The sequence below is a fragment of the Oreochromis aureus genome, linkage group 23 (assembly GCF_013358895.1).
Source record: "Oreochromis aureus strain Israel breed Guangdong linkage group 23, ZZ_aureus, whole genome shotgun sequence".
Classification (NCBI taxonomy): Eukaryota; Metazoa; Chordata; class Actinopteri; order Cichliformes; family Cichlidae; genus Oreochromis; species Oreochromis aureus.
Genome location: NC_052963.1, coordinates 39,983,004 through 40,010,970, shown reverse-complemented (window position 1 = coordinate 40,010,970; position 27,967 = coordinate 39,983,004). Strand labels below are relative to the sequence as shown.

The 27,967-nt window shown below is 42.8% G+C and overlaps 2 protein-coding genes across 2 annotated transcripts; both read right to left on the bottom strand.

Moving 5' to 3' along the window:
* Window positions 1-2,926: 2,926 nt before the first annotated feature.
* On the bottom strand, window positions 2,927-17,086 carry LOC116331082 (cytochrome P450 2J6-like). Its single transcript, XM_039607237.1, has 9 exons — window positions 16,802-17,086; window positions 15,607-15,769; window positions 15,319-15,468; window positions 14,984-15,144; window positions 14,242-14,418; window positions 14,003-14,141; window positions 4,658-4,845; window positions 4,004-4,145; window positions 2,927-3,857 (listed from the first exon to the last, which is right to left on the bottom strand). The coding sequence occupies exons 1-9, from the start codon at window positions 17,000-17,002 to the stop codon at window positions 3,682-3,684; spliced, it is 1,497 nt and encodes a 498-aa protein (XP_039463171.1). The 5' UTR covers window positions 17,003-17,086; the 3' UTR covers window positions 2,927-3,681.
* Window positions 17,087-20,627: 3,541 nt separating this feature from the next.
* Window positions 20,628-27,428, bottom strand: LOC116331078 (cytochrome P450 2J2-like). The gene is made up of 9 exons (XM_031753622.2): window positions 27,108-27,428; window positions 26,423-26,585; window positions 26,118-26,267; window positions 25,577-25,737; window positions 24,896-25,072; window positions 24,672-24,810; window positions 24,271-24,458; window positions 21,413-21,554; window positions 20,628-21,163 (listed from the first exon to the last, which is right to left on the bottom strand). Exons 1-9 carry the CDS (start codon window positions 27,306-27,308, stop codon window positions 20,988-20,990), a joined length of 1,497 nt encoding a protein of 498 aa, XP_031609482.2. The 5' UTR covers window positions 27,309-27,428; the 3' UTR covers window positions 20,628-20,987.
* Window positions 27,429-27,967: the final 539 nt, after the last annotated feature.

Sequence of the window (27,967 nt, the reverse complement as noted above, 5' to 3'; positions counted from 1 at the left end):
TTTCCGTCAATTGTTCCGTCTGTCCTGCTCACATCTCCAGTGGTTGTACACGTTGTCATTAATGGGGCTTCACTGCACATCAGCCACGCCGCTTTGCTAGCTAAAAGACCGGTGTCGGCACATAAGGACGCTGTCATAGCCTGTCAACAACGTTGATTGGCTGCGTATATACGAATGTGAATCGCATTATTGGCTGGACTATGGGATAAGGTGGCATCGTTCTAATCCCATACAGGAGCATCCAGTCACTTACTGACTAACACTGCAAAACAGAATTGTTAAAGTTTTAATTTTAATTTCAATTCAGGTTAATTTGTTTTTGTGCGCAACACAGATTTTCTGTGCGCAGAGACCGTGCCAGCAGTGCGCAATTGCGCACGTGCGCAGCTTAGAGGGAACATTGTCATAGGTGAGTGGAAGTAGAACACAGGAACATACAGTAACACAGATTGCTCTTTGAAAGCTGATATTAGCGTAGTGAAATCTTCACTTGCTGAAAGATGGTTTAACCCAGGGGTCGGCAACCCGCGGCTCCGGAGCCGCATGCGGCTCTTTAGTCCTTATTTTGCGGCTCCGGGTGGTTTGGGAAAATAAATTAGAAGTATTTCGCTGAAGTGCATTTTACTTGTGTTTAGTTCTTTTTTTTTAACTTGTAGTTCTAAATTGGAAGATTGTTGTGATTTTGAAATATAAAAATAAAATTATATCTTATTATTTTTTCATCGCTCAAAATAAGAGTCACACTCGCGGAAGCCGGTATACCCGCCAATTCCATGCATTTATCGAGACTTTCAACCCCAGGTAGGCCAATTATGGATTTTCGGATCCACATTATGTCAGCAGCTGTTCTCCACCGTGAACTATGTTGAAAACAAACACCGCTCACCCCTCACAGATGACAGCTTACAGTCCTGCAGATGAAAGCCCCGATTTGCAGACGCTGTGAGCAGAGGTTCGGGACCAGAAGTCTCATTGTAAACATATCACGGCAGACCCAACGATGTTTGCATGAACGCGCTTTTCAGCATCTCTTTATTGAGCACTTTTCACACACGGTTGCTGTACGCATACAGCCGGCTGTAGCTTTTCACCTCACAGCCCGACAACACAACAGCAGAGAGAGAACAGACTTTAAGGCGGCGAGGCGTGATTGCGGGTGCCGCTCAGGTTCGTCCGACTCCCATGCAGCGGCGCTGCAGACCACGCCCCGCCACACACATTAACCAGGTAAAATACATATTTAGGCAGAATTTTGCAAATATCTTTTTTTTTTTTTTTTTTTTTTAGCAGCATAGTGATTTTTTTCCAATTATTTTTTAAAAAGTCGGGTCAAGGCTCCAAAAGCCCAAAGGCGATATAAGGGTGTGCTCACAACAGTTTTGTTTGCTACATGGATCATTTTAGTTCAGCTGGGTGTCTTTGCTTTTGTTATATTTCTTTAAGAGTTCAAAATGCGTTAATTGCATAAATAAAATGTAATTTTCTCTGTAGCACTTCATGGATTTTATAAGCAACACACCTTAGTTGCTCTGTGGATTCTTTTAAAAAGCAGTTAAAAACTTTTCTTTTCAAACAAGCCTTTTGTTGATCTATATTTTATATTCTTTACATTATTTACATTTGATCTTTTACATTGTGTATAATGTCTATTGATTGTATTGTTTATTTTAATATTTGTGTACAGAGCTTTGTGACTGCCTGTCTGTGAAAAGCGCTTAATAAATAAACTTTACTTACTTACTTTAGTTGTTCACACAAAGCACAAAGCACAAAAAACAATATATACAGTGTTATCTTCATTTTAGATTTCAAAAAGTATTTGCGGCTCCCAGTGTTTTCTTTTGCGTGGAAACCGGGTCCAAGTGGCTCTTTGGGTGTTAAAGGTTGCAGACCCCTGGTTTAACCAGATGTCTTCAGCTTCAGTAGATGTTCCTAGAAACTGATTTTTTCTGGACAGAGACATTGAAGGTACTATGTATAGTAATAGTAATTTACTTAAGGATTTGAGTTCTTCCATCACCAATTTTACTTCGGCTTTTGCTATTTTCTGCCACTGGTTATTAGATGTCATGCACATGTATGTAAAGATAAAGAACACGATCTGCAATCGCAGTGGAAAGACGAGGAGGATCCAAATGCAGACACTGGACGTGAGTGATGTTGAACAGTTGAACAAGAATCTGTTCCTAGGGTTTAGTGTTTAGTTATAGGTTCCTTTTGGCTTTTGTTTTCAGTCTCATACAGCCTAAAATAAATGGCTTGCCAATTGTTAACGCTTACTTTCACCTTCCAATTGTCTGCATTTGGGTCCTCACCGCTCTCCATGTGCAGATTGCGACAGACAAACTGAAGACAGTTGGTCATCGAAGCAGACTGTTTTCCTAGAAATCTGTTGAGTGGAATATTTTTTTTTTAAATTAAACTGACAGCAGTTTGTGGAATATTTTGCATCTTTAAGGAAGCTATTTTTATCTACTCTCTTGTCATAAAGGCTCGCCACAGTAGAAGCTCCATGTTTGAGAGCGTTTAATAACATCATATTCTTTCTGAAGCGTCCCTAAAGGGGATTTCAGTTTCTTGCTCAAACTGAACCAACAACCTTTCACTTGCCAAACAAATGCATAAGAAAGTTTAAAGCAGCTAGCACTGAACCACAAACAGCACCAAGCACCGTTATATTTCTACACAGTGTTAAGACAATGACTCCAACCTACAGGCTTGAAAATTATGGTTAAAATATTTTCTTTAAACATAAATGCATCAGTCCAGATGTTTCCACATAACGTTATTTAACAATTGAGGTAGGGTGATTACAATCTGTCAGTGATAGCTGTCAGTCCAGTTATTCATTGTATTACTTCCCTCTGTCAAGGCAAACACTAAAAGTGACACCGCTCATACAAGTTCATAATGAAAAAGGCAAGCATATGTAGAAAGTCAATTTATTTATGACATTGTGCATTTTATAACAAGCAGTGGAATGAAAAATAAAAACACTCATTCTAATTGAAATTATTTATTACAATTATTAAGATCAACCTGTCACCACCTATTCTACATGGCTTGCCTGCATTCCTTTGATATCCAAATAAACATACACTTATATACTTCTCAAAATAGTTTGGGAATTTTAAAAGCCCTTCTTTTTTAAGAGTGACATAAGATTGTGGGTAATTAACCTGCTCATTAGGTAACATCATAGAGAGTCTACTGTAGAATAAAAACTGATTTGTTATGTTCTTAAAGAAATTGGGAAAGTTAAGAGGTGGGTTAACACTTTTAGCAGAACACCTTCGAAATTTGTCACCATCAAAGCAAACAGAAAAAAAGACGAAGTCATTGTAAACTTTTGCTTGATGATGAAGCCCAGGCCAGAACAGGTACTGTAAAGAAAAACAGTGAAAGTGCTATGCAGTAGGGTACGTAGGTGAAAAAAGAGAACTCTACTCTATGCATAGGCAGTGGAATGAGATCTCTTAAAAAGTTGTAGTTTAATATTGTAAACCTTTACACTTTTACTTGTTGAATACAGTAGACTGAATGGTTCAGTGAAAAGGTCTCCATGGTGAGAAGAAGAAAAAATACAAATTATAAGATACTCATGCAGTAAGGTGAAATTATTTAGCAGGTATAGATAATGCAATGGAAAACAGATGTTTTCAGTTTGTCATAGTTGATGGTTTAACGCGGTACAGCACAGAGGCGGTAAGGTTTAGGACAGCGCGTGCCTCCCAACTGGAACTCCAGACTGGGCTGCTCTCCAGCAGGTGGTGAAAGGGAAAACCTTTGAAGGAGGGAGGTGAAAAACAAAAACAACTCCATCCTGGCCAGCTGTTCTCCAAGACACACACGCTTACCTGAGAATAAACAATAGGAAATGAGTTTTATTCAAACAATTTACAAGATATTCACTATATCGCAGAGTTTACTACACTTCTGCAACAAACTGAGGATGCATGCCATTTGGCTAAAACAGCACAAGAGGCTTTAATGTACAACAAACCTGCAGAAAATGGAAGGAAAGCATCTCTCTTGCAAAATTTACCATCCTTGTCCAGAAAGTGTTGAGGGTTGAAAGAGTGCGGAGTTTCCCACATTGACTCATCGTGTAAGACTGAGTCCAGGGTAGCCACGATCATGGTACCCTGCACAAAATAATCATAAGAACCGAGATACTAAAGTTGAAAGACAAACTAACAAACAAAACATCTAAATTGTTACTCAAAAAGGTTAACAGAAAGTTAAGTATTGCATAAGTAATTTTTAGGACTACATAATTTCTTAATAATTTTGAGGAAAACCAAACAATATTTCCCTATCTTACATCACAAATGCATTTTATTTTTTGGGAGATGAGTGTTATTATGAAAAGGATAAATTTTACCAACACATCACTTTGTACTGAAATATACTTACAGTATTTTTTTAATTAGTTCCTTTTTTTGTTACTTCCTTATTCTAGTGTATATACCTTTAAGTATTTGTCGGTAAATGTAATTACAGTTCAAGTAAAAGTAAAAGTAATTGAAATTCCATTTTATTAAAGAGGAATTCTGCCCTCAGTTATAGGCTAAACTGCTTTTGAAGACCTTTGAAGCCAGCCTCAAGTGGCTGAATTGGTAGAAAAGGAATACTTTATTCAACAGCTAAGCTGTACCTTTGGGATTGTGTATTTATCCACTGTAGTTTCCTTGTTTGTCATACGAAACACATTGAGAGGAATGATGTTGGCCATTCTCTGAATCTCATGAATAACAGCGTCAGTATAGGGCATGTTTTCTCGGTCGCTCACAGAGGGCTGTCTGGACGAACCAACCACAGCATCGATCTCAGCTTGAACTCTCTCTGCACAGTGAAAACAGGATACAATCAGAGTCTGTATCAAGGTTATTACAGTTACCTAAGCCTAAATGAAAAGCTAAACGTGAGTGTAAAAAAGACATTCCAAGTCATTAATATCAATATTGGATTATTAGACTACTTATTAAACTACTAAACATAAATAGAAACAAGAACAAGACATTGAATGAATTTGTTAACTTTTGTCAACACAACAAGCAAGGAGACATTCGAACAAATATCTATTAAAAGTTGGAAAGTCAAAATAAATATCAATCTGCTATCTTTACAAAATGCTTTTTTTATATTGTATATTTTATACATATGCTGGACTTTTTGTTTTCTGATAACTACTTCCTGTTAGGTTAAGGCTGTGTGCAGGCAGGAATGGTGGACCCATAGTGCAGACGCTCGGAGGCAAAAAGGTGAACTCAAAACAGCTTTAATGCTGAACTCAAAAAAGGTAACAAAACTGGGACTCAAAATAAACTCAGGCAAGCAGACAGAACACACAGCATAGTAAACGGTAGAACGCGACAGAGAGCACAGGAAAACACAGGGCTTAAATACGCAGAGGGAGTAATCAGGGAACGGGCAACAGGAGGGAAACACAGCTGAGGCAAATCAGGACTAACGAGACAAAGAAGCATAAACTGAACACACTGAGAAAAGACAGAGACCTTCAAAGTAAAACAGGAAACACAACACAGACTGAACTTACAGACACAGACTGACTGGACACGGGAACATAGCAACTAAGGATACACAGAGACGCGAACTAGACAAGGGGATACAGCTGACAGGGGAGACAGAGCAACTAGAGATGACAGAGACATAAACCATAAGACAGAACTCAAAGAAACCAAAGACTAGAAATTATAAATAATATAATAAACCCCAAAACCCTGGGTCAACGACCCAGGCATCCTAACAGTACCCCCTAAAGGGCTGGCTCCCAGACAGCCCAAACCATAACAAAAACAACCCAACCAGGGTGGGCGGTGGGGAAACAGGATGGAGGGCTCGAAACAAACCAAACAAGGAGCAAGAAACAAAAAAAGCGCAAACACCGGAGCCCGGAAAGCAACACAACAAAATACAGGTTCACGACAGGCACAGGCGACCAGGAAAAACAGTTCAAACAAAAAGTTCAGGGGGCCGTCCATGGCGGCAACGACGTCCAGTCATTGGCCTGGAAAGTGGCCGGACAGGACGTGCAGGGCGAGCAGGCCGGACAGGGCGAGCAGGCCGGACAGGACGTGCAGGGCGAGCAGGCCGGACAGGACGTGCAGGGCGAGCAGGCCGGACAGGACGTGCAGGGCGAGCAGGCCGGGCAGGACGAGTAGGCCGGGCAGGACGGGCAGGCCGGAAGGGCGAGGACGTGCAAACGGAGGCGTGGAAGGAGGCCGGCACTGTCGAGGGGCAGGCGCGGAAGCCGGAGATGGTGGCGCTGCAGGCGACGCCGATGAAGCGGGAGCTGGACCAGGCGACGCTGAAGCCTCGGAGGCTGCAGCCGGCGACGCTGAAGACTCGGAGGCCGCAGCCGGCGACGCTGAAGACTCGGAGGCCGCAGCCGGCGAGGACGAAGACTCGGAGGCCGCAGCCGGCGAGGACGAAGACTCGGAGGCCGGACGGGGCGAAGGTGGCGCTGCAGGCGACGGCGTGGGAGCCGCAGGTGGTGGCACTGCAGGTAACGGCGTGGGAGCCGCAGGTGGTGGCACTGCAGGCGACGCTGAAGCTGGGGCTGGACCAGGCGACGGCGTAGGCGCTGCAGGCGCTAAAGCTGGGGCTGGACCAGGCGACGAGGCTGAAGCTGGACCAGGAGACGAAGCTGGAGCTGAAGCCGGACCAGGCGAGGACGAAGCTGCAGGTGACGAAACAGGTGGTGGCACTGCAGGCGACGGCGTGGGAGCCGCAGGCGGTAGCACTGCAGGCGACGGCGTGGGAGCCGCAGGCGGTGGCACTGCAGGCGACGGCGTGGGAGCCGCAGGCGGTGGCACTGCAGGCGACGGTGTGGGAGCCGCAGGCGGGGATGCTGCAAGCAACGATGTGGGCGCTGCAGGCGGCAACGTAGGTGGTGGCTGAACGGTCTCCCCGGAACCGTCAATAGAGATGAGGATGTGTTGGCTGGGTCCTACAAGACCCCCAGCCGACGAGGCAGGAGGCTGAACGGGCTCCTCGGACCCTCCAGCGGAGACAGGTGGCTGTGGCTGAACGGGCTCCTCGGACCCTCCAGCGGAGACAGGTGGCTGTGGCTGAACGGGCCCCTCGGACCCTCCAGCGGAGACAGGTGGCTGTGGCTGAACGGGCTCCTCGGACCCTCCAGCGGAGACAGGTGGCTGTGGCTGGACGGGCCCCTCGGACCCTCCAGCGGAGACAGGTGGCTGTGGCTGAACGGGCCCCTCGGACCCTCCAGCGGAGACAGGTGGCTGTGGCTGGACGGGCCCCTCGGACCCTCCAGCGGAGACAGGTGGCTGTGGCTGGACGGGCCCCTCGGACCCTCCAGCGGAGACAGGTGGCTGGACGGGCCCCTTGGACCCTCCAGCGGAGACAGGTGGCTGGACGGGCCCCTCGGACCCTCCAGCGGAGACAGGCGGCTGGTTTGGTTCACCAGAACCCCCAGCGGGAACAGAAGGCTGGACGGGCCCCTCGGACCCTCCAGGCGAGGCAGACGAAGGCTGGACGGGCCCCTCGGACCCTCCAGGCGAGGCAGACGAAGGCTGGACGGGCCCCTCGGACCCTCCAGGCGAGGCAGACGAAGGGTGGACGGGCCCCTCGGACCCTCCAGCGGGAACAGGAGGCTGGACGGGCCCCTCGGACCCTCCAGCGGGACCAGGCTGCAGAACAGGCGACGGAGGAGAGGAGTGGCGGTGGCGAGGGCGAGGCGCCCCGCTTCCTCCGGGATGAGGGAACAGGAACTGGTGGAGACATGGAGACCACCTCCTCATCCTCCGACCACATAGCTGCCAGGAAAAAGGCAGGCGAACGAGGTCCCGGATGGTGTGGCGAGGGAGAGGAAGTCCGTGGCAGTGTTGAGGCAGGTGGGGAGTGGGGCAGCGAAGAGGAAGAGTTAGTGAGAGAGAGGGCAAGCTCACTAGCCTCGACTTGCTCTCTCCAGGCAGCAATGGTGCGATCCAACTTAGTATCCTTGGCAAACTGACAAAGCTGAGGGTTATGCCGAATGATGGCATCCACTGCACTTAACCCGACTGCCATAGTCCGTAAATCCTGTGACTGGGCAATGCGGTCAAGCAGGCTCACCATTCGCTCCATCTCAGCGTTGTCCTCTGAGGAAAAAGAGTCTGCGGGGTCCATTTTCTGGTCGTGATCTTCTGTTAGGTTAAGGCTGTGTGCAGGCAGGAATGGTGGACCCATAGTGCAGACGCTCGGAGGCAAAAAGGTGAACTCAAAACAGCTTTAATGCTGAACTCAAAAAAGGTAACAAAACTGGGACTCAAAATAAACTCAGGCAAGCAGACAGAACACACAGCATAGTAAACGGTAGAACGCGACAGAGAGCACAGGAAAACACAGGGCTTAAATACGCAGAGGGAGTAATCAGGGAACGGGCAACAGGAGGGAAACACAGCTGAGGCAAATCAGGACTAACGAGACAAAGAAGCATAAACTGAACACACTGAGAAAAGACAGAGACCTTCAAAGTAAAACAGGAAACACAACACAGACTGAACTTACAGACACAGACTGACTGGACACGGGAACATAGCAACTAAGGATACACAGAGACGCGAACTAGACAAGGGGATACAGCTGACAGGGGAGACAGAGCAACTAGAGATGACAGAGACATAAACCATAAGACAGAACTCAAAGAAACCAAAGACTAGAAATTATAAATAATATAATAAACCCCAAAACCCTGGGTCAACGACCCAGGCATCCTAACACTTCCCTTTTATAAAAATTGTTTTTGGGAAAACAATAACTAAGTTAAAGAATTAGATCTACTCCTGAAACTAATGGAATCCAAACTCAAAACAAAAAGTTGAAGCATGCTAAAAATGCCCCCAAAATTACGAGATTGTCATCTGGTGATTGGAAGGTTGGTGGTTCGATTTCTGGCTGGGGTCTTGCCCAGATACTAACCCCAAGTTGCCCGCCGATGTCTGTGTATGAATTTTCGTTAGAAAGCACCAATAAGCATAGAAAAAAAAGTGTTTGTGTGAATGGGTGAATCAGTCCATTTATCATTATTTACCATGTAAAGCGCTATACAAATACAGGCCATTTTACAAGACTGACGTGACAAAATACACAGTACGGTTGAGTATTACATACATACAGTGTTGGGAAGGTTACTTTTAAAATTTTAGTATTCCAATAGAGATTACAGAATACATGCCCCAAAATGTATTTTGTAACATATTCCGTTACGTTACTCAGTGAGAGTAACGTATTCTGAATACTTTGGATTACTTAATATATTATCATGCTTTTTTACAACTACATGAATGTACTATTGCTGTGTGATTTATTACTATTATTGAAGGTTACTCGCCATACCAATACCAACTAGATTTTTAAATCTTAATATAAAATGAGTAACAGTAGGGTGGACATGAGGTAAGGCTGCGCCTTTTGCAGCGATCTCATATAGAAAACTATTTCTCGCGTATATAAAACAGGTCCGCGGCTGCAAACCGTAGTAAAGGAACTTCTGGCTAATACGTCGGGTTCCGTGTCGGGCTCATAGCCGAAAACTAGCTTTACTTTGTTGTAGTGGTGCAACGGATCAAAAATCTCACGGTTCGGATCAGACCACGGTTTTAAGTCACGGATCGGATCAATTTTTGGATCAGCAAAAAAAGAAAAGAAAAGAAAATTTTAACATTTACTTATTAACTTATTTAAGTATTTTTTGCCTATTAAAAACATTCAACTCAAGACTCATTATATATATATAGATATATATCAAATCAAATCAAATCACTTTTATTGTCACGTCACATGTGCAGGTACACTGGTACAGTACATGCGAGTGAAATTCTTGTGTGCGAGCTTCACAAGCAACAGAGTTGTACAAAAATACAATAACGTAAAACAAGCAAAATATAAAAATGGCTAATCTAAAAAGTAATAAATATATGTACAATATATAAAGGTATATACATTACTGAACGTGTGTACTAAATATGTTTTTCTACGTGTGTGTGTGTGTGTATATAGTGTGTATATACATGTTTTACAAATGAAATAAAGTAAACAATAAAATAAGATATATAAAATATACAGAGGTTGGTAGTTGGATATTGTGCAAAACAGTGGCATTAATGTACAGTCTGGAGTGCATAATGTTGAAGTTCCAGTAGTGAGTGTGAGGTGTCTATGACGTGTTCAGCAGTCTGATGGCCTGGTGGAAAAAGCTGTCTCTCAGTCTGCTGGTACGGGACCGGATGCTGCAGAACCTCCTTCCTGATGGAAGTAGTCTGAACAGTTTGTGGCTGGGGTGACTGGAGTCCTTGATGATCCTCCCCGCTTTCCTCAGGCACCGCTTCCTGTAGATGTCTTGGAGGAGGAAGCTCACCTCAATTATCCGTTCAGCACACCGCACTACTCTCTGGAGAGCTTTTTGCGGTTGTAGGCGGTGCTGTTGCCATACCAGGTGGTGATGCATCCAGTGAGGATGCTCTCAATGGCACAGCGATAGAAGGTCCTGAGGATGCGGGGGCTCATGCCGAATCTTTTCAGTCTCCTGAGAAAGAAGAGGCGCTGCTGCGCCTTCTTCACTGTTTTGTCTATGTGTACTGACCACGTAAGATCCTCAGCCAGATGTACACCAAGGAAGCGGAAGCTGCTCACTCTCTCCACAGCGGCGCCGTTGATGGTGATATATATATGTATATATATATATATATATATATGTGTGTGTGTTTATATATTATTATTATTATATAAAAACAAATTAAGGTGTTCAGAGTCTCCATTGCCGAAGCTGCTGCATTGAGCTGCGGCCGCAAGGTGGTTGGTGCCTGCCGTGGTGGTAATCCCCGAACCAAATGGTGGACACCAGAGGTGAAGGGAGCCACCAGGCTGAAGAAGGAGTCCCATCGGGCTTGGTTAGCCTGTGGGACTCCAGAGGCAGCTGACAGGTATCGACAGGCCAAGCGGAATGCGGCTCGGGCAGTGGCTGAAGCAAAACTCGGGTGTGGGAGGAGTTCGAGAGGCCATGGAAAAAGACTTTCGGACTGCCTCGAAGAGATTCTGGCAAACCGTCAGGCGTCTCAGGAGGGGAAAGCGGTGCTCTACCTGCACTGTGTATAGTGCTGGCGGTGCGCTGCTGACGCCGACTGAGAAAATTGTCAGACGGTGGAAGGAATACTGAGGACCTCCTTAATCCCACTGACACGTCTTCCGAGGAGGAAGCAGAGTCTGGGGATGAGGGAATGACCCGCCAATTTCTGGGGTCGAGGTCACTGAGGCAGTTAAACAACTCCTCGGTGGCAGAGCCCCTGGTGTTGATGAGGTCCGCCCGAGTTCCTGAAGGCTCTGGACGTTGTAGGGCTGTCCTGGTTGACACGCCTCTACAATGTTGCGTGGAGATCAGGGCAGTACCCTGGACTGGCAGACCGGGGTGGTGGTCCCCATCTTTAAGAAGGGAGACCGGAGGGTGTGTTCCAACTACAGGGGATCACACTCCTCAGCCTCCTGGGAAAGTCTATGCCAGGGTGCTGGAAAGGAGAGTTCGTCCGTTAGTCGAACCTCGGATACAGGAGGAACAATGCGGTTTTCGTCCTGGTCGCGGAACACTGGACCAGCTCTTTATCCTCTCAAGGATACTTGAGGGTGCATGGGAGTTTGCCCAACCAGTCTACATGTGTTTTGTGGACTTGGAGAAGGCATTCGACCGTGTCCCTCGGGTGTCCTGTGGGAGGTGTTGCGGGAGTATGGGGTGTCTGGCCCATTGCTACGGGCCATTCGATCCCTATACAACCGTTGTAAGAGTTTGGTTCGCATTGCCGGCAATAAGTCGGACTCGTTTCCGGTGGGTGATGGGCTCCGCCAGGGCTGCCCTTTATCACCGATTCTGTTCATAATTTTTATGGACGGGATTTCTAGGCGCAGCCAAGTGGCGGAGGGCTTTCACCGGTGGCCTCAGAATCTCATCTCTGCTTTTTGCGGATGATGTGGTTCTGTTGGCTTCATCAGGTGAGGGCCTCCAGCTCGCACTGGAACGGTTCGCAGCCGAGTGTGAAGCAGCGGAATGAGGATCAGCACCTCCAAATCTGAGGCCATGGTTCTCAGCCGGAAAAGGGTGGAGTGCCCACTCCGGTCGGGGATGAGTTCCTGCCCCAAGTGGAGTTTAAGTATCTCGGGGTCTTGTTCGCGAGTGATGGGAGAAGGGAGCCGGAGATCGACAGACGGATTGGTACTGCGGCTGCAGTGATGCGGACGCTGCACCGGTCCGTCGTGGTGAAGAGGGAGCTGAGTGTAAAAGCGAAGCTCTCAATTTACCGGTCGATCTACGTCCCGACCCTCACCTATGGCCACGAGCTGTGGGTAGTGACCGAAAAGAACGAGATCGCGGATACAAGCGGCAGAAATGAGCTTCCTCCGAAGGGTGGCTGGCCCTCCCTTACAGATAGGGTGAGAAGTTCGGCCATCCGGGAGGGGCTCAGAGTAGAGCCGCTGCTCCTCCACATCGAAAGGAGCCAGTTGAGGTGGTTCGGGCATCTGACAAGGATGCCCCTGGGCGCCTCCTGGGTGAGGTGTTCGGGCATGTCCCACGGGATGAGGCCCCGGGCAGACCCAGGACGCCGCTGGAGAGATTATATCTCGGCTGGCCTGGGAACGCCTTTGGTGTTCCCCGGATGAGCTGGAGGAGGTGGCTGGGGAGAGGGAGGTCTGGGCTTCTCTGCTTAGGCTGCTGCCCCCGCGACCCGATCTCGGATAAAGCGGATGAGGATGGATGGATGGATGGAAATTAAGGTGCAGTATAGGGCAGTACAGTGCTTTGTATCTACTCCGCTGTGATATAATGAGCGGTCACGGTCATGTAGCTTTCCATTGACCTGGACGTCCACCCATTTCTGGTTGGGCAACAGAAGATGCCTGGGACAGTTCAGCCATAACTTTGAACTTTTCCTGCTCATACATGCCTGGGTACGATCTTGTCACTGAAGTGGACGCGCAACGGGATATCATAGCGTGGCTCAAGCACGTTCATCATAGTTTAAACCCCTTGTTTTGTACAAGGGATACGGCCTCCCGTCTGCAGCTAAACACCCCAGTAGCTTTTGTAATAGCTTTAGCCTGATCGGATTGGGGAGCAAAGGGCTGCTTAAATGCCGCAAACTCCTCTGCTCCTCCCCTTGGACCGCTAGCGCTGGCCATAACTATTGCTTGACAGACTGACCACGCGCACCATACACATACTTTTTTCCCTTCTTTTTTGAATCTTCGGATCACGTGCGTCCTGAACCGTGGAGTGGGATCGGTTCGGATTACGGATCAACTGTGATCCGTTGCACCACTACTTTGTTGTCTGGGTCAACTTTGCTAGCGAGAGACAGAGAGAGGCGTTGAAAGGCTGCTCCAACGGAACTTATTGTTTCAGAGGAAAACACGAACACAGTGTACAGTTGAGTCTAAATAGCTTAGTTACAACTGGGCTCGTCAGGCACACTTCTTGGCTGCAGTGGTTATTATTATATTTACATGCTTCCATCTCCTGTTTCTGGTCGGTGACAACTCGCACTTTTCGACTTTCCTTTTTCTCCCTCCCTCGTGCTCACAGACCATAACGGGTATGACAGTCCGTTCTCCCTGCAGCACGGACTACACTGCCCATTAGGCTACATTCTTTAGGGCGATGCCTGTAACACTCTGCCTGTTGCCTTCATATTAAATATTTCTTCACGTCATTATGAGACGCGAGATTGAGACACAGGCATTTGAGCCTCTTAATGCATGTTTTGTTTGGGTTTCCACCGGCGTGGAATGACCAAAAACAGAGAGGGTATAGCCTAACATATGAAACAGGAAAAGACCGCCGTGTAATCCCTTTATTTCAACAAAGTAACTGTATTCTGAATACCACCTTTTTGAACGGTAACTGTAACGGAATACAGTTACTCATATTTTGTATTTTAAATACGTAACGGCGGTACATGTATTCTGTTACTCCCCAACACTGCATACATACCTTGTATATCTGGGTAGTAGATCATGTAAAGCAACCCCCAACGTAAAGTAGTGGTAGTAGTTTCAGTTCCAGCAAAAAACAGGTCCATGGTGCAAGCATGTAAGTTACTGAGAGAAAAACTTGAATCTTTGTCCTCGTTCTATCAACGGTCCAAGCAGCAGAAATAAATATCTTATATTTCAGTTTGAATTACAACACCAAAATGAACAAACATGATGGAGATCGAGCACAACACTCACCTTTGCCATTTCTATAAGAAAGGCATCAATATAGTCTCTCGGTGACGCTGGGTTAAGGGTTTCTCTGTGTTCTTTGATCCTGATTTCTATGAAGTCCTTTATCACTTGTGTCAGAGTGAACATTGTCTTATGAGATCCAGGTAGCCGCTTCATCAGCCAGGGAATTATGTTGTACATCTACACAATAGGAAGATAGATTAAACCATATTTTAATGACTGAATAAACATTCATATGTCTGTGTGCTCTACATATGAGGCTGTGCATTCAAAGAATTCTGGATTAAAATCTAACAGAGAATTCCACAGCGGCAAAGCTGGTGGTAGAAATACAAACCAGAGGGAAAAATATTTGAGGGCAAATTCAGCAAACATTTGTTTGTTTTTTGTTTTAATGAGATCAGGGTTGAGGTCAGGAAGGCTGATTCTCTGAGATTTTGTTTATCTCTGTGGGCTTTATATTTCCCACGCCTAGTTACCTCATCTCTGCCCTTTAGTGTGTTTTAAATCAGTCTTTGTTTTGGCTCCTCACAACTGATTTGTAATTAGAAATTTTGACAGGATACTGTTCTCCCAAAAACATAACTCTGGGATACACACTCCACTAAAACTGAAATTGACTTAAGAAAGTTGTCATTTTACAGTAGATTATTAAAGTACATTTATTTAAGATGCTAAAATGCTTTCTGTAAATCATGATGTAATATGATTATTGCATGATGTAGCACGGTAGGAAGAGGTTCACCTGTATCGACATGCTTCCCTGTAAGCGCATAACTTCATTGAAGTTATGAAGAATGGACTGGTACTGCCGGTCAGTGTACTCAAATCGATTCCCAAACACCAAACAGCAGATGATATTCGACACAGCATTATTTATCAGTAGCTGGACATTAAATGGCTTTCCTGCAAATGAAGACAGAAAATACCTGGTAGAAGGACCCCATGTCATAACAAAGCAAGCAAACTCTATTCAATTGTGCCAATCAGCCTCATAACTTCAGCTCTATCACAGAGAAAGGTGGTGATCTTTAAATGCAATTTCTTTCACAGAAAAATAGCATAGATGTTTTTTTATGCCTTGGTGTTCTGTGAAGGCCTCTGAGAGATACTGGCACTCCTGCTGGATGTATAACTCCAGGGTCTTCTTGCCCAGACCAAAGTTTCTGAGTGTATGAAGAGCAAATCTCCTCTGCTGCTTCCATGGATAACCATTTGATATCACAAGACCTTTGAACACACAAATACACAGAATTACACTGAATGTAACAAGCATTAGCTTACAGCCCTGATTTGGTGTCTCAATTATGTTGTTCACTGTATTAAACACTAACTATATTTTTTTTAATGAAAAAGAAAAAACAGAACCTTCATTCCCAAATAAATCTTCAAACAGTGGTACAGTGGGACGATCTATTAAGTCGTCTCCTTGCTGGACCAGGGCTTCTTTCACAAACTTGTAGCTATTAATGACCACGGTTCTTCCACCAAAGATTCTGATGGTGAAAATGTCTCCATATTTCTCTACAAACTGAACAAAGACAGCAGGCAGATGTTGTGGTTCAACAGTACTCAGACAATTAATACGGCTTCTACATCCGTAGATTGAGCAATGCTGCCTCACTAATATTATATCTCGTAGAACCCAAGCTTCTCTCTTGTGTGAATAAAGGCAACTGTAGATAAAGTTCACTGAGTCAATGATTGCCAGAATTTTAAATAAGGGCTTGCCCGAACTTCAGGTCATTTTAGTAACTATTACATCCAATTATACACTGCTTGTGAACATTATAGCGCAATTATAAAATGTATTTTTAACATTTGAATCTAAATATCTTGTCATATTTGACCTCTGATCTCACTTTTAGATTTTACATCTGCCTTCCTTTCAGTTTGACCCTAAAATGTGTTATATCTTTAACGAAAGTTTTATCAAGAGAAAGAGAATGGTTAGTTAGAAACATAATGTTGTATTATATTGCATAATAAGCTTAAGTTATTTATATGCAGTTCTTCAAAAATCAATACCTATTTTCCATTACCTACTCCTACATAATGTTTGTGTAATTAAAGTAAGCCTCTGCCATGCCACCTTCATCTGATTTTTACTGCACTACCATCTGCACTTGCATCTTACAGTAAGTACTGTAACGGATAACCTTATTGACTATCTCTGTGCACTTTTGTTTCTTTAAGAGAGATGTTTGGTTGTGCTGCAGGAAAAGTCAGTGAGTGTGTGCGGGAAGGGGAGGGGGTTCTGGTTGTTGTTGGTTTTCGGAGCTGGAGAGGAGCGGTACCAGATGACTCTCCTTGGGGTGAACGCCCGTGTTCCTGTACCTATATACAACCGTGGTGAGATCAAAAAGTCTGGTGCTTGAGAGCATATGTGAACGTTACTGTACTTTTAAAAAGACCAAAACAAAAAAATCAATATGGTAAAAATAAAATAACATTCACTTCAAAGTAAATACTGCCCAGAGAATGAGCTGCCGGGCGGAGGCTTGCGTTCTCTGAGTGTCTTGTTTGATGATATAAAGATCAGAATGAAGCCCAGGGCTCGTACCTCTCTGAACTGCAGGTGTATTCTGTCAGGTCTGATGCGATGAATGTCACCGAGAAACGGGAGAGCCCACGGTCCAGGTGGAAAGTTTTTTGGCACTCTGTTCTTCCAAATATTATTCAACAGCAGGAAAACACAGAGAAATATTAAAATGCTCCTCCCGTCTATCCACTCAAAGCCAAGAACACTGTATAATGTCTCCATTTAAAGTTCTTATGTTGAATGCTGGATTACTGTCGTGTCTTAACTGTGCTGCTACCACGAAACAAAGTGCGAGCAGACAACTGGGTGGACTTAAGCTGAAGCTAAGACACGTGTTTGCGGGGCTGGCCTTCAAAATAAAAGCTGATAATGGTGGGGTTAATATTTAGTATTTTCGCATGTGCAACATTATTACATGAATTAATTACAGATTACTTCATCAGTATCAATATCAGTGTTTGACAGTGTGAGCGAAAAGTGTTTATTTCCTGCGTGAAACAAAGAAATATAAGCCACTAGCACAGCCGACCCACTTTTTAAAGAAAAAAGGACATTATGTAAACAACGTCCAGTTACGTCATACCATTTCACAAGCCATGGAGGGGCCAGAAAACAAACAAAAGATACAGCTTCCAAGCACAAAGCTGAGTTTTGTTTCTTTATTTACACAATTTAAGTCCTTTCAATGACAGTCAACAAGCATGAGGGATGGCTTTCTGCCATGACCGGTGAGGGGATGAACACAGGACAAAGACATGCTGTGAAAGAGACCCAGAGAAATACAATACTAGAAATAAAAGTACTAATTATACACATTATATAATATTCTACGGTATACTGCCTAACTATAGATGCATGAATGCTCCCAAATGGTGTGCCTCTGCTTATTGATGTGTTGAAGAATTCAGTGATAGCCATACAATATTACAATATTCAAGGGCAGAAGGAAGTACAGAAGGAATTGTTTGTGGAACCTGTTCCAGATGTAGAGGAGGCGTTAAATTCAATAAAAGCCTTTCTCAGTGAGACATAACCGGTTATTACTGACATAATCCTTGAACATTTGTGTTAAGACTGCTGCACCTATGTGCATAATGTTGGACTATCTCTGGTTGTTGTTTTTTAAAGCCTGGGCTTGTTTTTATTGTAAATAAATGAAATGTTCATGATCACCACCCTGGGTTTTGTAATGCTTGGCTACCATTTCTTTTTTTCTTTTTTTTTGTTAGCGTGTCTCCAACTGGTGGAAAGGACCTTGCTTAGCTTTTTACAAGTATATGAATGCTGACAGCACAAATTATTAGCAATGATCAAATTAAAGTACACTAAAAATGATCACCAGAAAAAGTTGATGAAGCGAAAAGACAATATAGAAATAACTCAAAACATAGAAATGATAAAATAACTCAACAAAAAGCCTGATTATAAAAATCTGTCCTTAAAAGGGATTTGAAAGATAAACGTGAGCTCGCTGTCAGCGCCCTGACAGAAATAGCCCGGTTACTCTCGATTCTCTCCTAAACTATAGGACGACCAGCAGAGCTTTGGCTAAGGACCTTAGGTTAAGACCAGGTATGGCATCAGATTAAAATACACTTTGGTGGAAGCTCAGAGAGGGCTTTAAAAGTCCACAATAAAATCTTAAAAATAATTCTAAAATCAATAGGTTGCCAGTAAAGAGAAGCTTAAAAAGTGTTTGGTTTTTTTTGTTGTTGTTTTTTTTTGCTGTTCCACAAAGAAGTCTCTCTGCCATGTTTTGAACCAGCTGGAGTTTGCTTTTGGTTCATGCAAGTGTATAACAATCAAAAAAGATTGTTGATTGTTATACAAACTAACAAAGAGGCGATATGAGCATGGGGGTTGCTTATAGCTAGATTTTCTTTGGACAAAACTAAGCTGAATTTAATAAGTCCCTTAAGCCAGAGAAAACAAGATTGGACTGAACTGATAGTGATGCTTATTTATGCTGAGGATTTTACAATATTGGCCCAACTTTATAAGCAAGGAGCCCAGGTATTTATGAACAAGGTCATCGAGCCATAGTCTACTTCACTTACATCTATAAATAAAGTAGCTGTGCTCATTGAGGCAAAAGGATGTAAGCATCTGGAAACCTAGAAGTCCACGAGCTCCTCTGATCAGTTCATCCATTTCCTGCAAACCTAATAGTAGTACACAATCCTCTAGGCCAAGCTCCTTTCTGGACAGCTTTTGCAAGAGGATCTTAACACAGTCAGAACTCCAAATTTCTAAAGGATCATTAAAGTATCGTAAATTGAGCTAATAAGAGAAACAATACTCCAGAGGTGCAGAGGTCTTTCTTGCACCAAAATCCTAAACTTAATGGTGTCAATTTGGCTGCCAAGTTGCACCCCAAACACTCCCCACAGCAAATAAGTTATGATACAAATCAAGTTCTTTACCCTGTATTCTATACTCTTTTGCTGCTGCAGCCATCATGTCACACCTGCTGCTCGTGTATTTAAACAGTTTAAATTATTGGTTTTAGAAATATTTCTAAAAATTCGGCAATTACACTTTTACTCAAGGATCCCTTGGCACCCTAGATTTTTTCATTTTCTCTTACTGGTCATTTTCCATCTCTAACTTCAAACACTCTTCAGGCAATACAAAAAACTTTGACTGCGTGCATGCTGATGTACAGAGATATGAAAAATCAAGTTTCAGAAGGGACAAATTTTTCAGAATTTTTTCTGGAAGTCCCACAGGATCTTAGCTCGGTCATTCTCCACCACCCTTGGGGGCATCTCCCATTTTGACCTCGGGACTTCCAGGTTATACTCGGCACAGATGTTCCTGTACACTATGCCGGCCACTTGGTTATGGCGTTCCATGTATGCCTTGCCTGCTAGCATCTTGCACCCTGCTGTTATGTGCTGGATTGTCTCTGGGGCATCTTTACACAGCCTGCACCTGGGGTCTCTCCTGGTGTATATTTTTTAATTAATTATTCATTTGCCTTTTTTGATTACTTTTAAAGACAATAAAAAACATATAATATGTAAGTGATGTGCAAAAAAAATCTGCTTATATAAATCAGATGAGTTCATGCATTTAGTTTCTTTGTAAAACTGTGCAAAAGCAGCAAAAGAAAATATATTTTAGTGTAGTAGGATTTATAAACGACTATGGGTTGTTTTGCTTGCTTCCAGCAATTGGTGGAATATTTAGATTCTCATTAAAACACATAACATCATAGATGATGAGGGGAAATGGAACACAGGGAGCATACAGTAACATTTCTCTTTGAAAGCACATATTAGCATAGTGAAATCTTCACTAGCTGTAAGATAGTTTAACTAGAAACTAAGGGATTTCTGTAGAAACTTTCTGTTGAAGCCTCCAATGCACCCATTCAGCTTCTCAACCTGCTCCAGTTGTACCCCAGTCCTCTTAATCTCACAATTTTACTGTCACCAATCTGGAACTTGTTGTTTTCAACCACTTTTGGAGGTGTGTCCCATTGTGTGTCTGTACAAAGAACATGCAAGTTCCACAAAAAAGCTGCAGCCAGCAATGCGGTTCACATCCAGCCTATAATTATCCTTTGTTTATAATCTTAAGATTGCTGAATTATTGGTCACTAGAATTATTTGCGTGGTATTAGTACTTTCACTAAAGGATTTAAATACTTGCCTTTAGTTTTGGTGATTTTTTTCTCACTGGTTATTTGATATCATGCACATGTATGTGAAAAGAACACCGCAGAATTTGCTTTGTGTACAAAGGTAAAGGTTTGATTTACACCCAAAACAAGTTATTTTTTTATTTCACATGACAGAATGTGGTGTTCAACTCGTGAAGACAACAAGCGACTCTGAAAGCCTTTAAATAAAGAGTAAAGTGTTTATTGAAATTGAAGTATCCAGATTACATCATGCATTCTCAAACTGATAAACAGCACTGGAACTAACTGCACTCCACCCGTCACACCTGATTCTGAAACTATATTGTAACCTTGAACACAAATCCTAATGACAGTGTGACTTTAAGAAAATTGCAAGAGAAGATATTTACTGCATATTTTAATATGGAGAGGATGAAAAATAACAATTCACCTTAATCTAAAGAAATAGTAATATAGCAGATCATCATTCATTACAACATAAATGTAATGGTAGACAGTGATTTGTTGCGATTCATTGTTTTGACAAAAATATGTGCTCAGATTACAAGAACTGGTGGTTTAACGTGGCACGGCACAGAGGCGGTAAGGTTTGGGACTGCGAGTGGCTCCTAACTTGAACTCCAGACTGGGCTGCTCTCCAGCAGGTGCAGAGAATGAAAACCTCTGAAGGAGGGAGGTAAAAAACAGGAATAACTCCATCCGGGCCAGCTGTTCCCCGAGACACACACGCTTGCCTGAATACCCAACGAGACAGATACGTTTTATTCACAGAATTTAGAAGTTAATCACTTTGATCACAGATTATTGCTGCAGCTCTGGAACGAAATACAGATGCAATTAAGATACCAATACTCAGCAAAGTTAAGACTGTTATTGTAAATGGCTGCTGAGGCAAATTCTCCTTTAGTAATTTTGCCTCTTTAAAGCACTTGGCTTTAAACAGCCTTTAACTGAATTTTGAGGAACTGTAACAACTGACTAACCTGCAGAAAAAGGAAGAAAGGCCTCTCTCCTCCTGAATTTACCATCCTGGTCAAGAAAGTGTTGAGGGGTGAAGGAGTTTGGAGTTTCCCACATTGTCTTGTCATTTAAGACCGAATTTAGAACAGGTATGATCATTGTACCCTGAGAAAATACAGCCAGTTAGAAGTGTTATTTAAACCTGTCTAGCGTTTGTTCTAGTCAGTTTGTCATACATGTTTCTGGTATTGCTGATTGTTTGTGCATTTATTACTTCTACAGTTGACTATTCATTAGTACCAGGTTGCTCTAAATGCTTACTGAAAAGTCTTCAGCGAGCATTTATCCAAAATGCTGCAGCAAGAGTAGTGACAGGGACTAGAAAGACAGAACATATTTCATTCATATTCACTTCTCTTCATTGGCTTTCTGTTAAATCCAGAATTAAAATTAAATTAAAATTAAAAGACAACATCCCTCAGCCAGAACACTGTCCCCACATGTTTCAAGACCACAACCATGATCCCTCTCCCCAAGAAAAGCCTAGCCACCTGCCTGAATGACTATAGACCAGTTGCACTCACTCCAATCAGTGCGAAGTGCTTTGAGAGAGTGTTAATGGCCTACATCCAGAGTAACATTCCAGACACTCTGGATCCCCTGCAGCATGCCTACCGGCCCAATAGGTCCACATCAGACACCATTGCTGTTGCCCTTCACTATTCCCTCTCCCGTCTGGAAAACAAAGACTCATACATCAGCGTACTTTTTGTTGATTACAGTTCCACCTTCAATACAGTGATCCCTCACAAACTCACTCACAAGCTGGCAACACTTGGCCTGCACCCCACGCTCTGTGACTGGCTACAGGACTTTTTGACTGGCAGGCCCCAGTCTGTCAGGATCAGCAACAGCACTTCAGCCAGCATTATCACAAACACTGGCGTTCCACAAAGTTGCGTCCTCAGTCCCATCCTCTACACCCTGTACACCCACGACTGTGTCACCTCCAACAAAGATAGTTCGCGGGAAGGAGACTGAGTTGACAGATAGATTAAAAGAAACTGACTTATGGTCGCTAAAAACGATGTCATTTAAGTTCAAGTGATCAAGGGAAACACCATAGGTGAAGACCAAGTCCAGAGTATGCCCAGCAGTGTGAGTAGGACCTGATACATGCTGAACAAAATGAAAAGAGTCCATGATGTTCAACTCCTTAGTGGTACTATTTGATGAGTCCTCTGCATGAATGTTGAAGTCTCCAACAATGATGACGTTGCCCAATTTAATAGTGGAAGTTAAAAGCTCTTGTAAGTCTGCAGGAAAAACACAGCAGACCCAGGTGGACGATAAATTAAGATGCTGTACATGGGCTGATCTCTTCCAATTTTTAATCATAATCATCTCAAAAGAGTTGTAACAGCTTGAGGAGATCATCTGGCATAAAAATGTCTTTTTAAAAATTACAGTGGTTCCACCTCCTTGTCCAGATATCCGAGGCTGCACAGAGAAAAGAACAGTCTGCGGGACATAGCTCTAAAAGATGTGAGACTTCATTCTCATGCTGCCACGTCTCAGAAATAAACATAAAATCAAGCTTCTCTGCGCAGAACAAATCATTTAAGATATAAGACTTGTTGGCAATTGAGCATTAATTAACATCATCAATTAACAGAGTCCAGAGGAGAGCTGCCTCCATCCTCAAAGACACCACACACCCCCAATACGGACAGTTCACACGTCTGCCCTCGAGACAAAGGTTCAGAAGTGTGAAATCCAGAACATCCAGACTCAACAACTCCTTCTTCCCCACTGCTATCAGGCAGCTGAACAGCTGACCTATTTTTGAACAGTAATTGTAATTTTTGCACATCAGGTCATCCTGCATATTAAGCTCACAGCTCTTTTGCACACATCTCTGTTTCACACATTAATATTTTGTCTTCTTTTTTGTCTTCATTTATTTATTTGTACTATTTGTATTTTATCTGTCCTATTTCTATTGCATATATTAATCGGCATCTGTGTGTGGACAGCAAAGAAAGAATTTCATTGCACAGAGAAATGCCTTTTTTCTTTGGACACATGACAATAAGCACTTTGAATCTTGAATCTCTTTAAAATTAAAACCCTTCGCCTTCCACGATGCACTGAGTGGTTCTTCTTCACTCATCTTTTTTCATTCTCTGTGTGTTCATAAATTTATTTGCATTTAATCATTAATTATTATTAATGTCTGGCTCTCTTCCACAGAGTGTCTTTTGTCCTTTCTCCTCCCCTCACCCCTTGTCTGGTCACAGCAGATGGCTGCCCTTCCCTGAAGCTGGTTTTGCTGGAGATTTCTTCCTGTTTAAAGGTAGTTTTTCCTTCCCACTGTTCCCAAGTACTTACTTAAAAGGGGACATCTGATTATTGGAATGTAACAATAATCAGCACCCCAAGCTGACTGTTATTGTGATTTGGTGATATCTAAATAGAATTGAATTTAAATGAACTATTGAAATGCCCCAAGTATATTTTGGGATGTCTCAGCATGTCATTTGTGTCCCATTCTCATTCGTGCTCTAGCTTTTATTTCAAGCATAAATACATTTTATGCATTTTGTCGTGAAGCTGGGATAGCTTTTTGTGGAAGTTACAGTGTTACTCCATCTTCTCACATGACATAAAGGCTTGTTTGACTTAACACAACAGGCAGTTGTAGTTTAGGTATTTCTTGAATTCGAAGCAAAACTTTATTTAGGTCAATCAACTTTGAGAATCCTAGCATTAGATGATAAGAGGGCAGCTTTCCTGGTTTTTCATACAAAATCTATCTGAAAAAAACTAAAAAAGCAAAAGTACTTAAAAAAAAATTCCTCTTCACAATTGCTTTGTGTACCTTTGGGATTGTGTACTTATCCACTGTTGCATCCTTGTTTGCAACACGGCTCACATTGAGGGGAATGATGTTGCCCATTCTCTGGATCTCATGGATGACCGCATCAGTATAGGGCATGTTTTCTCTGTCAGTCATAGATGGCTGTCTGGATGAACCAATCACAGCATCGATCTCAGCCTGGACTTTCTCTGCATATAGTGAGAAAATGAACTGGTGGCTGTTGTCGCAAATTGGCACTATTAAAAATAGTAACTGATGGTTGTGCCGCTTAGAAAACCAAGGGGGAAAATTACACATCTTTCTCTCCCAACACAAGAATTATCTGTGAGAAATCCCTGAAAAAATGTTGTATAAAGATGTTCACAATGTGTATTCAGGATTAATATTGTTCATACACACACCTTGAATGTCAGGGTAGTAGATCATGTATAGCAGCCCCCAGTGTAAAGTAGTTGTAGTAGTTTCAGTTCCAGCACCAAACAAGTCCAGGGTGCAAAAACACAAATTGCTGAGACTAAAACCAGAATCTTTGTCCTCCTTCTATCAGAGACACAAAAGCCAGAAGTGGGAAACATGTTTCATTAGAAAATGTAAATGCACAAGAACACATTTTGAAAATGCTCACCTCCCCCATTTCTATGAGAAAAGCATCAATGTAGTCTCTTGGTGATGATGGGTTGAGGTTTTCTCTGTGTTCTTTGATCTTGACTTCTACAAAGTCAATTATCTTTTGGACCAGAGTGAATATTTTTTGGTGAGGTCCAGGCAGCCACCTCATCAGCCAGGGTAATGTGTTGTAAATCTACAGGAAGACAGTCAAAGCATTTGACACGCTGGAAACAGTTGGCTTTCAAAGATATTACATCATATGGTGTCCCTGCAGTTCACTTATCAATTACCCATGGCAACCTGCTGGAAGTAAATAGAATAAGTAGCTCAAATTGGACAAAAGTAGGCTAAATTGTGATAGACAGTAAGTCAAAGTAAGCATACTTTAATGTAATTAAAATCAGTTTTACATTCACCAATTTCAAAATATGTAACTCTATTCCTCCACTTTATTTAAAGGAACCCAACAGTGAAACATTTCAATAAACATAGTCTGCTTTTGGATATCAGTGACAGAATCTGAGACAAGGCACAGCACTGGTGGAGTCTGTGCAAAATAGCTATGCTCCACTAACTGCTAGGAAAGCAAAAACAGTTTTTTCTTGGGCTGCACAAAAAAGTTCAGTTAAAGTGTTCTTATGTGTGTTCTACATGAATCCTGAGTCAAACAACACTACAGTATGTAAAAGAGTTTCACCTGTGCCCACATGCTTCCCTCCAAGTAAACCATCTCATTTAAGAGCTGCAGAATTGACTGAAACTGCTTGTCGGTGTACTCAAATCGATTCCCAAACACCAAGCAGCAAATGATGTTGGACACAGCGTTGTTTAACAGTGACTGGGTATTAAAAGGTTTTCCTGAAAGAGAATATGGCCATTAGACAAAACATTAGAGCAAACTCATATTAATGAATTTTGGATTATTTGAAACAAATTTTATATGAACATATTTTTAAGTCTAAAACATAGGAGGTTGTTGTGTCTTTCACTATGATAGTAGGATTAGTTGGATTTAGTCTTATGTAGTAATGTGTGGGTGTATGTTACTGTCTTGCAAAAGTCTGAGGTAAAGTAAAAGGACATATCCATATTAATCACCTACTGCAATATCATAACAGCTACTTAAGTCTATGTAATAAAGATAAAACAGTATAATTACTCTGTCATCATAAAAAGTGTGAGTTTCATGTGTGTGTGTGTGTGTGTGTGTGTGTGTGTGTGTGTGTGTGTGTGTGTGCCTTGGTGATCTGCAAAAGCCTCTGTGAGATACTGGCACTCCTGCTGGATGGATGACTCAAGGGTCTTCTTGCCCAGACCAAAGTTTCTGAGTGTGTGAAGAGCAAATCTCCTCTGTTGCTTCCACCGATACCCATTTGATATCACAAGACCTTTTGAAAAAAGCAAAACTGTGTTAGACCCAAAGTAACTTAAAATTAAGGCCAGTAAAGTACTGACCTAGATTTTAACATTGCTAAAAAGGTGACAGTCTGAGATGCTGATCTTATTAAAACACTGCCAAACACTTTTCAAGGAAAATGATCACCTTTATTCCCAAACAATTCGTCAAACATTGGTAGGCTGGGACGATCCACGAAGTCTTCTCCTCGTTGGATTAGGGCTTCTTTGACAAGCTTGTAGCCATTAATGATCACAGTTCTTTGACCAAATAATCGAAGGCTGAATATGTTTCCATATTTCCCTGCAAACTGAACATGAACAGAAGATTCTGTTCAGTGCTGCCTTTTTTTTTTTTTTTTTTAGCTACTTCCAATATTAAATGTGCTTCTGGTGAATACAAATACAGCTTCACACACCACAATGTCTTTGTCTCTCATAAATAAATACTTTACTCATTCCATAGCTAGCTATTTTATGCAAGGAAATATTCAGGACTACGCTGAACCCAACCCACAAGTGACTCATGATAAATGTTGTCTTAACTGTAGAATGCACACACACACACACACACACACACAGAGAAAGAACAGACAAAATATGGTTGATGGTCATGATGATGAGGTGCTGGTGGGGCCCCCACTATTTCTGGTTGTGACCCCATAGAAAATTGGGCGGCTCTGCACGAATACATACTAGCTTTTCAAAAAGAAAGCAACAGCACTTTTAATGCCTGGGGCACAACATACAATTATATTACTACTACTACTACTACTACTACTACTAATAATAATAATAATAATAATGATAATAATAATAATTAGTATGTATACCTCTGCAAACTGCAGATGAATTCTATCAGGTCTGATGCGATGAAGATCACCAATGAAAGGCAGAGCCCACGGTCCAGGAGGAAAGTTTTTTGGCACTCTGTTCTTCAAAACGTCAGTCGTAAGCAGAAGAACAAACAAAAAGATTAAAATGCTCCTGCCGTCTATCCACTCTGAGCCAAGAAGGCTGTATAATGTCTCCATGTCTTCGCTTAGTTAGGCTGTCGGTTAATGCTGAGACGGGCTCTATACGCAAATACGACGATGACTGTTTGTTTCACTGACAGAGGACGCCGAAAGACTTCAAAGTAGTGGTGTGCGGATCGATACTGAAATATCGATTCTTCCGATTCCAGTAATTTATGTTCTGGAATCGATTCTCATATTAAAATATCAATATTTTAGTACTTTGGGGAAAATCTGTAGTTTATCATTAACAGGAACACAGTGGAAAGAAACTATATCATTCGGATCGTGAACTACTTCCTCTTACGCCTTTCATAGTCATATGCGAAATAGGGCTGTATAAATGTGTGGCAGCCCCTGGCAAGCGCACCCACAACAATGGCTGAACGTCAACAGAGTTATTTGTGGACGTATTTTACCTCCACAAACAGCCAAGACGCGGTTTGCGATACATGTGGCAAGACAGTGAGGTGTTTTGGCAACACCGCTTGTCAAACACCTCAGAGTAAATCATATCACAGAATATGATGAGCTTATGTTGAGGCGAAGTGAAGAGGATGAGAGGGACAGGTGCTGCTAGGGCGAGACGGACGTCTCTCGCGGAGTCCTTAGTGCTGCAGGCAGGCAACGTGTTCAAATAGCGCACAACTTCAAGTTTTTTTTATTTCTATATGATT

Coding starts and splice junctions, on each gene's coding strand:
- LOC116331078 (XM_031753622.2), bottom strand. CDS start 27,308: ATGGAGACATTATACAGCCTTCTTGGCTCAGAGTGGATAGACGGCAGG. Junction 26,268..26,422: donor CGAATTGTTTGGGAATAAAG/GTGATCATTTTC, acceptor TTTTTTCAAAAG/GTCTTGTGATATCAAATGGG. Junction 24,459..24,671: donor CTACTACCCTGACATTCAAG/GTGTGTGTATGA, acceptor CACTATATGCAG/AGAAAGTCCAGGCTGAGATC.
- LOC116331082 (XM_039607237.1), bottom strand. CDS start 17,002: ATGGAGACATTATACAGTGTTCTTGGCTTTGAGTGGATAGACGGGAGG. Junction 15,469..15,606: donor AGATTTATTTGGGAATGAAG/GTTCTGTTTTTT, acceptor GTGTGTTCAAAG/GTCTTGTGATATCAAATGGT. Junction 15,145..15,318: donor GGCCTTCACAGAACACCAAG/GCATAAAAAAAC, acceptor CTTCATTTGCAG/GAAAGCCATTTAATGTCCAG.